At 42.6% G+C, this 15,766-nt stretch overlaps 1 protein-coding gene across 1 annotated transcript in view; it reads right to left on the reverse strand.

Moving 5' to 3' along the window:
• Window positions 1–4,727: 4,727 nt before the first annotated feature.
• The window catches only part of st8sia2 (ST8 alpha-N-acetyl-neuraminide alpha-2,8-sialyltransferase 2), a 28,464-nt gene continuing 17,425 nt past the window's right edge, over window positions 4,728–15,766 (reverse strand). The window contains 2 exon segments of the mRNA NM_001124240.1: window positions 4,728–5,013; window positions 6,551–6,844. Coding sequence (NP_001117712.1) covers window positions 4,728–5,013; window positions 6,551–6,844 — 580 coding nt within the window.

Here is a 15,766-nt window from a genome sequence, read left to right on the forward strand (position 1 = left end):
CACGAAATTGGGGAGAAAAAGGGGTAAAATTCAAAAAAAAGTAAAAATTATTATTTCATTTTTTTTGTTTGCATGTACAGTGCTTTTTAATTGAACCATACCTCAGTAAATGTACACTACCCAAAACCTAAAACCCATTGTTGAACACAAGTTACCCATGAACTCAGGTGACCTTGTCTGGTTAACCAGTTTTGTTATCTGAGAGAACCCTACACTATCAACTACAGTAAATGTAGGGGTTTTCAGGCAACTCAAATGAATTCCATTTGAGCTGCCTGATAAGTCATACACCTGTATGCAAATAATAAACTTTCCTACCTTTTTTCACAAGGGAAATGTGTACTAACCCATAGTGGATAGCTGAAGCATTTTGCATACAATCATTACAAGGTAAATTTCTATTATCAATAAAAAGCACGTTATATTTTCAGAATACAATCTATTGATTCTATTCACTGTTATTATATGGTCAAAAGTAACACAATTCAGGAACTTTCTGTTCATTCTTCCTATGACACATTGACAGACGGCGCATTATGATTTAAAGCTGTTTACTTGTTTTACATCTAGATTGATATATTTCAGCCTGCAGTTAAAATACATTACTGTTTAAGATTGACAGTAAAATTCATGTTTCCCATTGTATACTAATATAAGAAACTGTAGTCTATATCATATTTCAGTCATCAGAGTATTTTTATTTAGATATTTTGTGTGTGATTAAGTTAGCTTCAGTTTTCAGTAATGCACAATTGGCGCCTTGTTCCTTTGATGTATTTGTTTTAGATATTTTGTTGCTACCTTCATCGTCCCTCTCCTCAGCAATTTATCTCTTCTACAATATCCTCTCCAAAAGGAAAATAGTGTGAATGTTTCTGATCTTCAGTGCAGTGTTTGAATGTACAAGTAATTTATTTTTGGGCTTATGTCTTGTAACACTGTTCATTAGAACTTTATTGAGAACTTTTATTTTAAATGAATCATCTGGTTTATGCAGCTTTTCCTCTTGTAAATGAAATTAAATCTGCCATGCTATATGTAGACCTTCACTAATTACCCTCATCCCAACTCTAAGCCAAAAACGTGAGAAAACCAATGTTTAACGCTTCTTTTATAAAATATTGAAAGCATGTCTACGGTTGGTTTTTCTGTCACAAAAAATGTAGTTGATATCAACCCACTGGCTGGCTCCATGGATTTCCATTTATATAAAACATTAACCAAATAAAATGACTCTCCCCTACCATCAACTATCTCCTAACTTGGTCTGTCTGCTGAAACATGTCATTCATTTTAATGAATAATTGTACTGAAATGTGACAAATGTACAAATCTTTGCTAAGCCCTTGGCTTATGGAGTTCCATATGAAGTCAGGGTTGTATATCGACTCTGTCACCATGTTATACACCTTTCCATTAACTTTTCCTCCCTTCTGTAACTATCAAACCATTCCTGTGATACTATAGATTAACTTTATTAGAAAGAACCATTCCTGACGAAATGAGGCTATTTCAACAGATTTACAAAGGGAATTTTAGTATGGTGTCGTTCCGAAACAAAAATCACTTTCAGATCCAACACAATAATGTGCATCAAAGAAATTTGAACAAAAAAGTTGACTGTGTTTCAGAGGACATATATAGACTTCAGAAGGGAAAACCTCAAAATAGAATACCAAAGAAAGATCATAATGATCACATTTTGACAGAAGGATATGTGAACATCTCTTCAGTATGTCCAACAAGCCCGTTTCAGGGGTAATTTGTTTAGTTGTATTGGTCACAGTCCGTTTCTGCTTTTGCAAAACACAGCAGTTATTTTAGGAATAAATGCATCTATTACTCTGGATGGCCATCTGACATCTATAGTAAGACTATATCTATGTTTAACTTAATTGTCAGTGTAATAAGAGCAACATGTAATTCTACAGAAGAATCCTATCAAAACAAAACTTTTTTTGCAGAAGGATCACGAGTGTGAGAACACATGAGAGGCTGCGACTGGAGTAGGCCACACTACGAATATTTTAAATACTTCTACTAACATCTATTAACAGAGGCATGTTCCCGCCGTGGAAGTAAACATTTTCTACAGTGCTGAACATTTTGCCAAACCTTTGAAATTACTTTTAGAATTAAATATAACTTTCTTTAACACAGCTCCCTTGAGCTAGACGTGCATATAAACAGACTGCAAAATATTTACACACATTCCATCTCAAGCCCCAGTTTTGTTAAGAAACAATGTTCACATTATTTGTTGATAACAAGTTGTCTGACGATTATGATGTCCAGTTGACAACATAAAACATTTTCACAGGAACAGCTTCCTACTTATTGATGAGTAGGGCATTTAGTAAAACAACCACAACCTTCTGAACAGCAAAGCATTAGCCAATGTCAACCCAAGGTCTTAAACACACCTATATTTGGAAATGGTCTTAAGAGGCACATTCCAAAAAAGTCATTGTCAAAACCTCAGGGAAAGGTTGAAGATGTTGGCTGTTCCTGTGTAAACAGTAGTGTGTGAACAGCTGGGTGTGTTCCCTGTTGGACTGTATTATCTCAAACTTTTTCCACAACAGTTGAGTGCCTCTTTTCAACATTACTACGTTACACTGCCTTTGACTGAGCACTCTAGGTAAACTAATAATAGCCCATGTCTGCCCTGGATGACTGGAGTCCTGTGGCTTGAAGAGGGTCCTCTCACAAAGCAACTGGTTGTTGTCTACAACACTTGCTGTGGCCTCTGTAGATCATCTGTAGGATCAATGAAACCATCTTGTTTTTGTTTTGATTGTTTTGATTACGAATGTGCTGTATTTTCAACCATTCATGCTTTACCCAGGGATTTCTGTGTGCAGTTACCTCGTATCTCCAAATCGAATGAAATGAAAACATTCATAAGTGAACACACTATATTCAAAGACTCATTATACACCAAACTCCAAACAGAACAGAAGGAAAGAAAGAAATGCAATTATGTCATTCCTTGTAACACACAGTTTCCCTGATGAGGAAGAAGTTAAGGCAAGATAAGAAACTAGGCCTACACCTACTACTTCAATGATCAAATTCCCAATTTAAAGTGAAAGCTTACAAACCATCACAAATATGTATATTAGCATGTAGTTGAACCCATGTTCACTAATTAAAGGTACTACATGTAACAACTCAACAATGAACTGTCTCTTGTCAAATTGACTGGGGCCAGCAAATCTCTTGTTGTCAAATTGACTGGGGCCAGCAAATCTCTTGTTGTCAAATTGACTGGGGCCAGCAAATCTCTTGTTGTCAAATTGACTGGGGCCAGCAAATCTCTTGTCAAATTCACTGGTCCGTTGTTGAATTGACAACAAGAGATTTGCTGGCCCCAGTCAATTTGACAACAAGAGACGGTCCGTCTTTTGCTAATCAATAAGATGCCTGCCCCATTAGAATGCCATTTTGTGTGAGCCCAATAAAACATTTTGTGGAAATATTGTTAAACACTATCATTTCACTATTACTGTAGCTATATTAAGGATTTTTAAAATGTAAGACAATGCAATAATATTACATATAGCTAGCTAGCTCCCCTATGAAGAAGTGCTTCCATCTTGTGGTTCAACCAGTGCCCTGCAGACTGGTGTTCCTGCCTTCAATCTGTCTAATATGATATGATATAACATGATGTCTCCAACAGTACTGATGAAGTAGATTTATTGTATATTTCAAAGAAATAATGACCAAAATTGATTATTGATAACTTAGTAGTTCAATTCACATTGCCCTTGGAGGAAGTATTTATAAACGTTGTAATTACATTCATTTTAGATGACACACTTGCCATGTAAATGCAATAACATTTTCAGTCTTCTCATTGACAAAGAAGCAATTTGCCTACCAACACCAATTAGTTTGATTTAACAATGAACAAAGCAACACATTTCTGTTTTAGATCATTTTCACAGGTTACTGTAAACATGTTTTCAAAATTATTCACTGCTCATGTCTCTTGTAGGGCAACAATATGAGCCCAAATTAGACATGCATGATCCTACATACTGTCATGGAACTCAATTCATAGCTTCATAAAAGTGTCCTGTAACAGTTTCATACAATGAAACTATTTCCTTTGAGATGTCTGTGTCTGATAGACATCAACTCAGAAAGAGGTATTTTCCCAAAAGTGTATCGGTCATTTTGATGGCGATCTACACTGAGTGTACATAACATTAAGAACACCTGCTCTTTTCTTGACATAGACTGACCAGGTGAATCCAGGTGAAAGCTATGATCCCTTATTGATGTCACTTGGTAAATCCACTTCAATAAGTATAGATGAAGGGGAGGACACAGGTTAAAGAAGAATTTATAAGCCTTGAGACAATTGAGCCACGGATTGTGTATGTGTGCCAGTCAGAGAGTGCCTTTGAACAGGGTATGGTAGTAGGTGCCAGGTGCACCGGTTTATGTCAAGAACTGCAACCCTGCTGGGTTTTTCACACTCAACAGTTTCCCTTGTGTATCAAGAATGGTCCACCACCCAAAGGACATCCAGCCAACTTTGTAGGAAACATTGGAGTCAACATGGGCCACGCTTTTGACACCTTGTAGAGTCCATGTCCGGAAGAATTTAGGCAGTTCTGAGGGCAGAAGTGTGTGTGTGGGGGGGCGACTCAATATTAGGAAGGTGATCGAAATGTTTGGTATACTCAGTGTACATTCCATGCTGCTTTTTTAGATTACATTCCTGCATCACAAGAGCCAGTGTTGAGTCGCAGCGCCCCCTGTCTGTGGAGTGAACTCAGTGTCCTGAACTCCAATGGCATAGTGTGTGGACTGGCATGGGATGTGTACTCGTAGGTCAGAGTGTCATAGTAATGGTACTTGACTGGTTTCCCCTGTGAATCCCGAGGGAAAGGCCAGAAGCCATACAGATGGATCTCCTCACAGAAGCGAGTGGCCATGGTGTACATCAGCAGACCAGTAGTGGGTCTCTTGATCTGGACATTGTTAGTCAGCCAATACCTGACGAGGAAGAATGATGAGGGAGAGTAAACAATCAAATGGTCCTTCAAGGCACCCAAGAGACTTGACATCTGAGAAAGAAATCTCAGATGTCTTAAGAAAAATGTATACAAATCTTAAGAATGTTTGTTTTAGGCTTGAGCTATTTATCAGTGAGTGTTCAATGTTGTCCTTAATATCTGAATTTTTTTCTATAGAATCTATTGAACTAGCATACATTTGTAAACACACCACGGTCCTATTGAATAAGCCCAAACAATAAGTGCCATTCCCTCCCTATGTGGTGGCTTTCACTTAGATCTCTGGCTGGATACATGCTTCCTGTTTGGCCCTGTCCGGGGGTATCATTGGATGGGGCCACAGTGTCTCCTGACCCCTCCTGTCTCAGATTCCAGTATTTATGCTGCAGTAGTTTGTGTCGGGGGGCTAGGGTCAGTTTGTCATATCTGGAGTACTTCTCCTGTCTTATCCAGTGTCCTGTGTGAATTTAAGTATGCTCTCTCTAATTCTCTCTTTCTTTCTCTCTCTCGGAGGACCTGAGCCCTAGGACCATGCCTTAGGACTACCTGGCATGATGACTCCTTGCTGTCCCCAGTCCACCTGTCCGTGCTGCTGCTCCAGTTTCAACTGTTCTGCCTGTGATTATTATTATTTGACCATGCTGGTCATTTATGAACATTTGAACATCTTGGCCATGTTCTGTTATAATCTCCACCCAGCACAGCCAGAAGAGGACTGGCCACCCCTCATAGCCTGGTTCCTCTCTAGGTTCCTTCCTAGGTTTTGGCCTTTCTAGGGAGTTTTTCCTAGCCACCGTGCTTCTACACCTGCATTGCTTGCTGTTTGGGGTTTTAGGCTGGGTTTCAGCACTTTGAGATATCAGCTGATGTACGAAGGGCTATATAAATACATTTGATTTGATTGGATTTGATTTGATTTAGGAGCCAGTGGACTTGAGTAGAGGAGCTGAATTGTGATAAGACATTGGGTCTGGGGCCGCAAGTAACAAAGCAAGGTCCATCTGGTCCTCTCACTCATAGTCTGTCCCACCAGGACCTATAGATACTCTCCTAGCAGTAGACTCTCTGGACTAGCAGGTCAATGGGGAAGCGAAATGATGATCTATTTAAAGGGCATCTAGTAGTCAGAGAAGCAGAAGCCCAGGGGAAAGTATTCAGTTTGGCATATTGAGTATTTATCAAAAACCAGTATAGCTAAAATGTCATAGACATGCACTGCATTTCATTAGCGTTTTCCCTGCATTTCAAAACTTTTATTGCCCTTTCAGAGAAGATTCCAGGCTTTTTGCCTAACTATACTACATAAAATACCAGTCCTGCTGTGCCTGTCTAACTGTCCTCCTTCTGCAAATCCAACAGCAGACAGAGAGGCCAGCAGCAGTAAGCGGCAGTAAGTTGGTCACCAACGGCCTTTAGAGTAAGTGTAATGCTGTGCTTAAAAATAGCAGGGGACCTGTGAACTGCTGCTAGATTAGTGCAGTGTCACAAAGAGCACACGTGTTCCCTCCTTGTCTTACCCTCTGACAGCATGGAGAAGGCGCAGTGAGGGGAAGGCAGTGTGCACATCCACCGTGTGCAGCAGGATGAGACGGATTGCCCACTCCACCCTCTCCTCTCCTCCCTTGGCCATGAAGGCTGGGATCCACAGCACACTGCCGCTGAGGCCCCGGAGCCGCTGCAGGAAGCGCTCCCTCCACTGCTCACTGGCCAGGTCATGGAAGGCCCGCTGCACCACCGATGGGTTCATGGTCACCAGGTTGGTGCGCCGCCCCACATCCCCAGCATACTCCTCCACTGGCGCCAGGTTACATCTGCAAAGAGACATGCATATAAATTATTATGCTATCACTTCATCCTTTTGATTAGTCTGACAGAAATATTGAGGTCAATCCCCAGAAGTCAGAAATTGGCCATATCCTACTGTCCTCCAGAAGCTCTAAACACCACATACACTCATTTGGGTAGCTCAGACATTGTTCAACCTGAATTAGGCACATAATCAGTCAGCTAAGAATAATCCCATACCAAACACACCTAGCTCAGGGTTGATAACCTTAATTAATGTATGCCATGTGTCATGCTGCTGTGTATTGGTATGGCGTTCACAGAAAGTTACTTGACTGACCTCAGTAAAAATGATTACTAAACAGTGCCAATGCACAGAAAGATAATGATCTAAAATGGAAAAAAAAGTGTCCTATATCTATGAAAGTTGAATGTGAGGCTACTGTGTGAGAGCCAGAGGTGGGTGGAGCTGAGCACTGCTGTGAGTAGAGGGATTATCTCCCTGCCTGAATACCTCAGCAAATCCCTCATCACTCCCTCCCTACTAACTGCCCTTGCTAAACCATGTATTTCTCTGCCAACTTATCCTGACCTGTCTTGCAATTTCCATGTTGATCTGACACTCCTGCAGCAAGGGGGTTGGGGATGTACTCTTCCACCATATACCGTGCCTTCGGGAAGTATTCATACCCCTTGACCTTTTCCATATATTTTTTTTACATTAAAGCCTTATTCTAAAATGGATATAAAAAAACGTAACTCAGAAATCTAGACACAATACCCCATAGTGACAAAGCGAAAACAGGTTTTTGGAAATATTTGCAAATGTATAAAAAACACGAAACAGAAATAACTTATTTACATAAGAATTCTGACCCTTTGCTATGAGACTCGAAATTGAGCTCAGGTCAAATCAAATCAAATCAAACCCACATAAATGTGGTTAGCAGATGTTAATGTGAGTGTAGTGAAATGCATGTGCTTCTAGTTCCGACAGTGCAGTAATATTTTTTTATTTTTTATTTCACCTTTATTTAACCAGGTAGGCAAGTTGAGAACAAATTCTCATTTACAATTGCGACCTGGCCAAGATAAAGCAAAGCAGTTCGACACATACAACGACACAGAGTTACACATGGAGTAAAACAAACATACAGTCAATAATACAGTATAAACAAGTCTATATACAATGTGAGCAAATGAGGTGAGATAAGGGAGGTAAAGGCAAAAAAAGGCCATGGTGGCAAAGTAAATACAATATAGCAACTAAAACACTGGAATGGTAGATTTGCAGTGGAAGAATGTGCAAAGTAGAAATAAAAATAATGGGGTGCAAAGGAGCAAAATAAATAAATAAATACAGTAGGGAAAGAGGTAGTTGTTTGGGCTAAATGGGCTATAGATGGGCTATGTACAGGTGCAGTAATCTGTGAGCTGCTCTGACAGTTGGTGCTTAATTAGGGAGATAAGTGTTTCCAGTTTCAGAGATTTTTGTAGTTCGTTCCAGTCATTGGCAGCAGAGAACTGGAAGGAGATGCAGCCAAAGAAATAATTGGTTTTCGGGGTGACCAGAAAGATATACCTGCTGGAGCGCGTGCTACAGGTGGGTGATGCTATGGTGACCAGCGAGCTGAGATAAGGGGGGACTTTACCTAGCAGGGTCTTGTAGATGACATGGAGCCAGTTGGTTTGGCGACGAGTATGAAGCGAGGGCCAGCCAACGAGAGCGTACAGGTCGCAATGGTGGGTAGTATATGGGGCTTTGGTGAAAAAATGGATTGCACTGTGATAGACTGCATCCAATTTGTTGAGTAGGGTATCGGAGGCTATTTTGTAAATGACATCGCCGAAGTCGAGGATTGGTAGGATGGTCAGTTTTACAAGGGTATGTTTGGCAGCATGATTGAAGGATGCTTTGTTGCGAAATAGGAAGCCAATTCTAGATTTAACTTTGGATTGGAGATGTTTGATGTGGGTCTGGAAGGAGAGTTTACAGTCTAACCAGACACCTAGGTATTTGTAGTTGTCCACGTATTCTAAGTCAGAGCCGTGCAGAGTAGTGATGTTGGACAGGCGGGCAGGTGCAGGCAGCGATCGGTTGAAGAGCATGCATTTAGTTTTACTTGTATTTAAGAGCAATTGGAGGCCACAGAAGGAGAGTTGTATGGCATTGAAGCTTGCCTGGAGGGTTGTTAACACAGTGTCCAAAGAAGGGCCAGAAGTATACAGAATGGTGTCGTCTGCGTAGAGGTGGATCAGAGACTCACTAGCAGCAAGAGCGACATCATTGATGTATACAGAGAAGAGAGTCGGTCCAAGAATTGAACCCTGTGGCACCCCCATAGAGACTGCCAGAGGTCCGGACAGCAGACCCTCCGATTTGACACACTGAACTCTTATCAGAGAAGTAGTTGGTGAACCAGGCGAGGCAATCATTTGAGAAACCAAGGCTGTCGAGTCTGCCGATGAGGATGTGGTGATTGAGTCGAAAGCCTTGGCCAGATCATTGAATACGGCTGCACAGTAATGTTTCTTATCGATGGCGGTTAAGATATCGTTTAGGACCTTGAGCGTGGCTGAGGTGCACCCATGACCAGCTCTGAAACCAGATTGCATAGCAGAGAAGGTATGGTGAGATTCGAAATGGTTGGTAATCTGTTTGTTGACTTGGCTTTCGAAGACCTTAGAAAGGCAGGGTAGGATAGATATAGGTCTGTATCAGTTTGAGTCAAGAGTGTCCCCCCCTTTGAAGAGGGAGATGACCGCAGCTGCTTTCCAATCTTTGGGAATCTCAGACGACACGAAAGAGAGGTTGAACAGGCTAGTAAAAGGGGTGGCAACAATTTCGGCAGACAATTTTAGAAAGAAAGGGTCCAGATCGTCTAGCCCAGTTGATTTGTAGGGGTCCAGATTTTGCAGCTCTTTCAGAACATCAGCTGACTGGATTTGGGAGAAGGAGAAATGGGGAAGGCTTGGGCGAGTTGCTGTGGGGGGTGCAGTGCTGTTGACCGGGGTAGGAGTAGCCAGGTGGAAAGCATTGCCAGCCATAGAAAAATGCTTATTGAAATTCTCAATTATAGTGGATTTATCAGTGGCGACAGTATTTCCTATCTTCAGTGCAGTGGGCAGCTGGGAGGAGGTGTTCTTATTCTCCATGGACTTTACAATGTCCCAGAACTTTTTTGAGTTAGTGTTGCAGGAAGCAAATTTCTGCTAGCCTTGGCTTTTCTAACTGCCTGTGTATAATGGTTTCTAGCTTCCCTGAACAGCTGCATATCACGGGGGCTGTTCGATGCTAATGCAGAATGCCATAGGATGTTTTTGTGTTGGTTAAGGGCAGAACCAAGGGCTATATCTGTTCCTGGTTCTAAATTTCTTGAATGGGGCATGCTTATTTAAGATGGTTAGGAAGGCATTTAAAAAAAATAACCAGGCATCCTCTACTGACGGGATGAGATCAACATCCTTCCAGGATACCCCGGCCAGGTCGATTAGAAAGGCCTGCTCGCTGAAGTGTTTCAGGGAGCGTTTGACAGTGATGAGTGGAGGTCGTTTGACCGCTGACCCATTACGGATGCAGGCAATGAGGCAGTGATCGCTCTTGGTTGAAGACAGAAGAGGTGTATTTAGATGGCAAGTTGGTTAGGATGATATCTATGAGGGTGCCTGTGTTTAAGGCTTTGAGGAGGTACCTGGTAGGTTCATTGATACTTTGTGTGAGATTGAGGGCATCAAGCTTAGATTGTGGGATGGCTGGGGTGTTAAGCATGTTCCAGTTTAGGTCGCCTAGCAGCACGAGCTCTGAAGATAGATGGGGGGCAATCAGTTCACATATGGTGTTCAGAGCACAGCTGGGGGCCGAGGGTGGTCTATAGCAGGCGGCAACGGTGAGAGACTTGTTTTTAGAGAGGTGGATTTTTAAAAGTAGAAGTTCAAATTGTTTGGGTACAGAACCTGGATAGTAGGACAGAACTCTGCAGGTTATCTTTGCAGTAGATAGCAACACCGCCCCCTTTGGCAGTTCTATCTTGTCTGAAAATGTTGTAGTTTGGGATATAAATTTCAGAATTTTTGGTGGTCTTCCTAAGCCAGGATTCAGACACAGCTAGAACATCCGGGTTGGCAGAGTGTGCTAAAGCAATGAATAAAACAAACTTAGGGAGGAGGCTTCTAATGTTAACATGCATGAAACCAAGGCTATTACGGTTACAGAAGTCATCAAAAGAGAGCACCTGGGGAATAGGAGTGGAGCTAGGCACTGCAGGGCCTGGATTCACCTCTACATCGCCAGAGGAACAGAGGAGGAGTAGGATAAGGGTACGGCTAAAAGCAATAAGAATTGGTCGTCTAGAACGTCTGGAACAGAGAGTAAAAGGAGGTATCTGGGGGCGATAAAATAGCTTCAAGATATAATGTACAGACAAAGGTATGGTAGGATGTGAATTACAGTGGAGGTAAACCTAGGTATTGAGTGATGATGAGAGAGATATTGTCTCTAGAAACATCATTGAAACCAGGAGATGTCATCGCATGTGTGGGTGGTGGAACTAATAGGTTGGATAAGGTATAGTGAGCAGGACTAGAGGCTCTACAGTGAAATAAGGCAATAAACACTAACTAGAACAGCAATGGACAAGGCATATTGACATTAAGGAGAGGCATGCTTAGTCGAGTGATCAAAAGGGTCCAGTGAGTAGTGAGGTTGGTTGAGGTCACAGCGATTCAGACAGCTATCCGGGCCATCGGTAGCAAGCTAGCATAGGATGGAGGTCTGTTTTTAGCCACCTCGTGAGTTTCCGTCGGTAGGATTAGTGGGGTGCCATGTGTACACACATCAATCCAATTCGCCAAAAAAAATCTATAGATATAGTTATAGAGGCCCAAGAAAAAATAAAAATAAATAAATGTAAAAAATTGTCCGATAGGTCTATTTAGATAGCAGCCGATAAGACAGCTAACGATTAGCGGACCGCATATGGGCGTTCAGGTAACGTCGCAATGGAGGAGCCAGCCGGATAACTCCCTCGGGTTAGATAACGTCGGTAGTCCAGTTGTGAAGGCCCGGTGGGGCTCCGCGTTGGCAGTAAAACGGGTCCGGATAGGTGATTATAGCCCAGGAGTGACAGGTGGAACTCTTCAGCTGGCTAGCTCCGGAATAATTGATGTTTGCTCCGGAATCGACGTAAGCCGATTGTCGCACGGATAGCAGCTAGCTAGCTGCGAGATCCAGGTATAAATGTCCAGAGTTAGCGGTTGAAATCCGGGGACATGGAGAGAAAAATAGGTCCGGTATGTTCCGGTCCGAGAACCGTACAAAACTGGCGATAGATTTTCGAGCTAAAGTATAGCTGATGACCACAAACCGTGGTTAGCTGAATACTAACGATTAGCCAGTAAAGAAGCTAACTAGCTTCTGATTAGCTTCTGGTTAGCTTCTGGCTAGCTTCTGGATTAGCTTCTGGGCTAGCTTCTGGCTAGCTTCTGGTTAGCTTCTATGGAGGATTACAGATTTGAGGTAAACAGGTACTGACCTCACCTTCTGGATGGTAGCGGGGTGAACAGGCTGTGGCTCGGGTGGTTGATGTCCTTGATTATCTTTTTGGCCTTCCTGTGTCCTGGAGGGCAGGCTTTTTGCCTCCGGAACTAATAGGTTGGATAAGGTATAGTGAGCAGGACTAGAGGCTCTACAGTGAAATAAGGCAATAAACACTAACTAGAACAGCAATGGACAAGGCATATTGACATTAAGGAGAGGCATGCTTAGTCGAGTGATCAAAAGGGTCCAGTGAGTAGTGAGGTTGGTTGAGGTCACAGCGATTCAGACAGCTATCCGGGCCATCGGTAGCAAGCTAGCATAGGATGGAGGTCTGTTTTTAGCCACCTCGTGAGTTTCCGTCGGTAGGATTAGTGGGGTGCCATGTGTACACACATCAATCCAATTCGCCAAAAAAAATATATAGATATAGTTATAGAGGCCCAAGAAAAAATAAAAATAAATAAATGTAAAAAATTGTCCGATAGGTCTATTTAGATAGCAGCCGATAAGACAGCTAACGATTAGCGGACCGCATATGGGCGTTCAGGTAACGTCGCAATGGAGGAGCCAGCCGGATAACTCCCTCGGGTTAGATAACGTCGGTAGTCCAGTTGTGAAGGCCCGGTGGGGCTCCGCGTTGGCAGTAAAACGGGTCCGGATAGGTGATTATAGCCCAGGAGTGACAGGTGGAACTCTTCAGCTGGCTAGCTCCGGAATAATTGATGTTTGCTCCGGAATCGACGTAAGCCGATTGTCGCACGGATAGCAGCTAGCTAGCTGCGAGATCCAGGTATAAATGTCCAGAGTTAGCGGTTGAAATCCGGGGACATGGAGAGAAAAATAGGTCCGGTATGTTCCGGTCCGAGAACCGTACAAAACTGGCGATAGATTTTCGAGCTAAAGTATAGCTGATGACCACAAACCGTGGTTAGCTGAATACTAACGATTAGCCAGTAAAGAAGCTAACTAGCTTCTGATTAGCTTCTGGTTAGCTTCTGGCTAGCTTCTGGATTAGCTTCTGGGCTAGCTTCTGGCTAGCTTCTGGTTAGCTTCTATGGAGGATTACAGATTTGAGGTAAACAGGTACTGACCTCACCTTCTGGATGGTAGCGGGGTGAACAGGCTGTGGCTCGGGTGGTTGATGTCCTTGATTATCTTTTTGGCCTTCCTGTGTCCTGGAGGGCAGGCTTTTTGCCTCCGGTTGTGGGTGGTGCAGTTTCCGTACCAGGCGGTGATACAGCCCAACAGGATGATCTCAATTATGCATCTGTAAAATGTTTGTCAGGGTTTTAGGGGCCAAGACAAATTTCTTCAACCTCCTGAGGTTGAAGCGCTGTTACACTTTCTTCACCAAACTGTCTGTATGGGTGGACCATTTCAGTTTGTCCGTGATGTGTATGCCGAGGAACTTAAAACTTTCCACCTTCTCCACTGCTGTCCCGTCGATGTGGATAGGAGGGTGCTCCCTCTACTGTTTCCTGAAGTCCACGATCATCTCCTTTGTTTTGTTGACATTGAGTGAGTGGTTGTTTTCCTGACACCACACTCCGAGTGCCCTCACCTCCCTGTAGGCTGTCTCTTCGTTGTTGGTAATCAAGCCCACTACTGTTGTGTCGTCTGCAAACTTGATCATTGAGTTGGAGGCGGGCATGGCCACGCAGTCATGGGAGGGTTAAAACCTTTTTGGGATAGGGGGCAGCATTTTCACTTTTGGATGAATAGCGTGCCCAGAGTGAACTGCTTCCTACTCTGTCCCAGATGCTAATATATGCATATTATTATTAATATTGGATAGAAAACACTCTGAATATTCTAAAACTGTTTGAATTATGTCTGTGAGTATAACAGAACTCATATTGCAGGCGAAAACCTGAGAAGAATCCAACCAGGAAGTGGGAAATCTGAGGTTTGTAGTTTTTCAAAGCTTGGCCTACCGAATACACCATGTCTATGGGGTAAAGTTGCACTTCCTAAGGCTTCCACTAGATGTCAACCGTCTTTAGAAACTTGTTTCAGGCTTCTGGTATAAAGGAGGGGGATATGTGAGCTGAATGAGTCATGGGTCTGGCAGAGTGTCTCAGGCTCGTGACGCGCGGTCCCGAGAGAGTTAGCTCTCGTTCCACTGCTTTTCTACAGACAATGGAGTTCTCCGGTTGGAACCTTAGTGAAGATTTATGTTAAAAACATCCTAAAGATTGATTCCATACATCGTTTGACTTGTTTCTACGAGCTGTAATGGAACTTTTCGAGTTTTTGTCTGGACGTGGTGCTCGCGCCTCACGAAGATGGATTACTGGGCTGAACACTCTAACAACAAGTGGCTATTTGGACATAAATGATGGACTTTATGGAACTTTATGGAACAAATCAGTCATTTATTGTCAAACTTGGATTCCTGGGAGTGCCTTCTGATGAAGATCATCAAAGGTAAGTGAATATTTATAATATTATTTCTAACTTCTGTTGACTCCAACATGGCGGATATTTCTTTGCCTGGATTGGGTTCTGAGCGTCGTACTCAGATTATGCCTTTTCCATAAAGTTGTTTTGAAATCTGACACCGCGGTTGCATTAAGGAGAAGTCTATCTTTAATTCTGTGAATAACACTTGTATCTTTTATCAATGTTTATTATGAGTATTTATGCAAAATCACCGGATGTTTTGGAATCAAAACATTACTGCACGTAACGTGCCAATGTAAACTGAGATTTTTGGATATAAATATGCACATTATCGAACAAAACATACATGTATTGTGTAACATGATGTCCTATGAGGGTCATCTGATTAAGATCATCAAAGGTTAGTGATTAATTTGATCTATATTTCTGCTTTTTGTGACTCCTATCTTTGCATGTTTAATTATCAAGGGAGGTGACATGCTCAATAAAAAAGTGGTCAGATGACGCAGATGCTAAGCTACAGGACTGTTTTGCTAGCACAGACTGGACTATGTTCTGGGATTCTTGCGATGGCATTGAGGAGTACACCACATTAGTCACTGGCTTCATCAATAAGTGCATCGATGACGTCATACCCACAGTGATGTATGTACATACCCCAACCAGAAGTCATAGATAACAGGCAACATCCGCACTGAGCTAAAGGCTAGAGCTTCCGCTTTCAAGGAGTGGGAAGCTTATAAGGAATCACATTATGCCCTCCAATGAACCATCAAACAGGCAAAGCGTCAATACAGGACTAAGATTAAATCCTACTACACTCCGATGGCTCCGATGCTCGTGGGATGTGGCAGGGCTTGCAAACTGTAACAGACTACAGAAAGAGGCACGCCGCAAGCTGCCCGATGACACGAGCCTACCAGACAGGCTAAATTACTTCTATGCTTGCTTCAGGCCAGTAACACTGAAACATGCATGAGAGCATCAGCTGTTCCTGACTACAGAAGGA

This window comes from Oncorhynchus mykiss, chromosome 1 (assembly GCF_057628025.1).
Source record: "Oncorhynchus mykiss isolate SJ-2025 chromosome 1, ASM5762802v1, whole genome shotgun sequence".
In the NCBI taxonomy this organism is placed as follows: domain Eukaryota; kingdom Metazoa; phylum Chordata; class Actinopteri; order Salmoniformes; family Salmonidae; genus Oncorhynchus; species Oncorhynchus mykiss.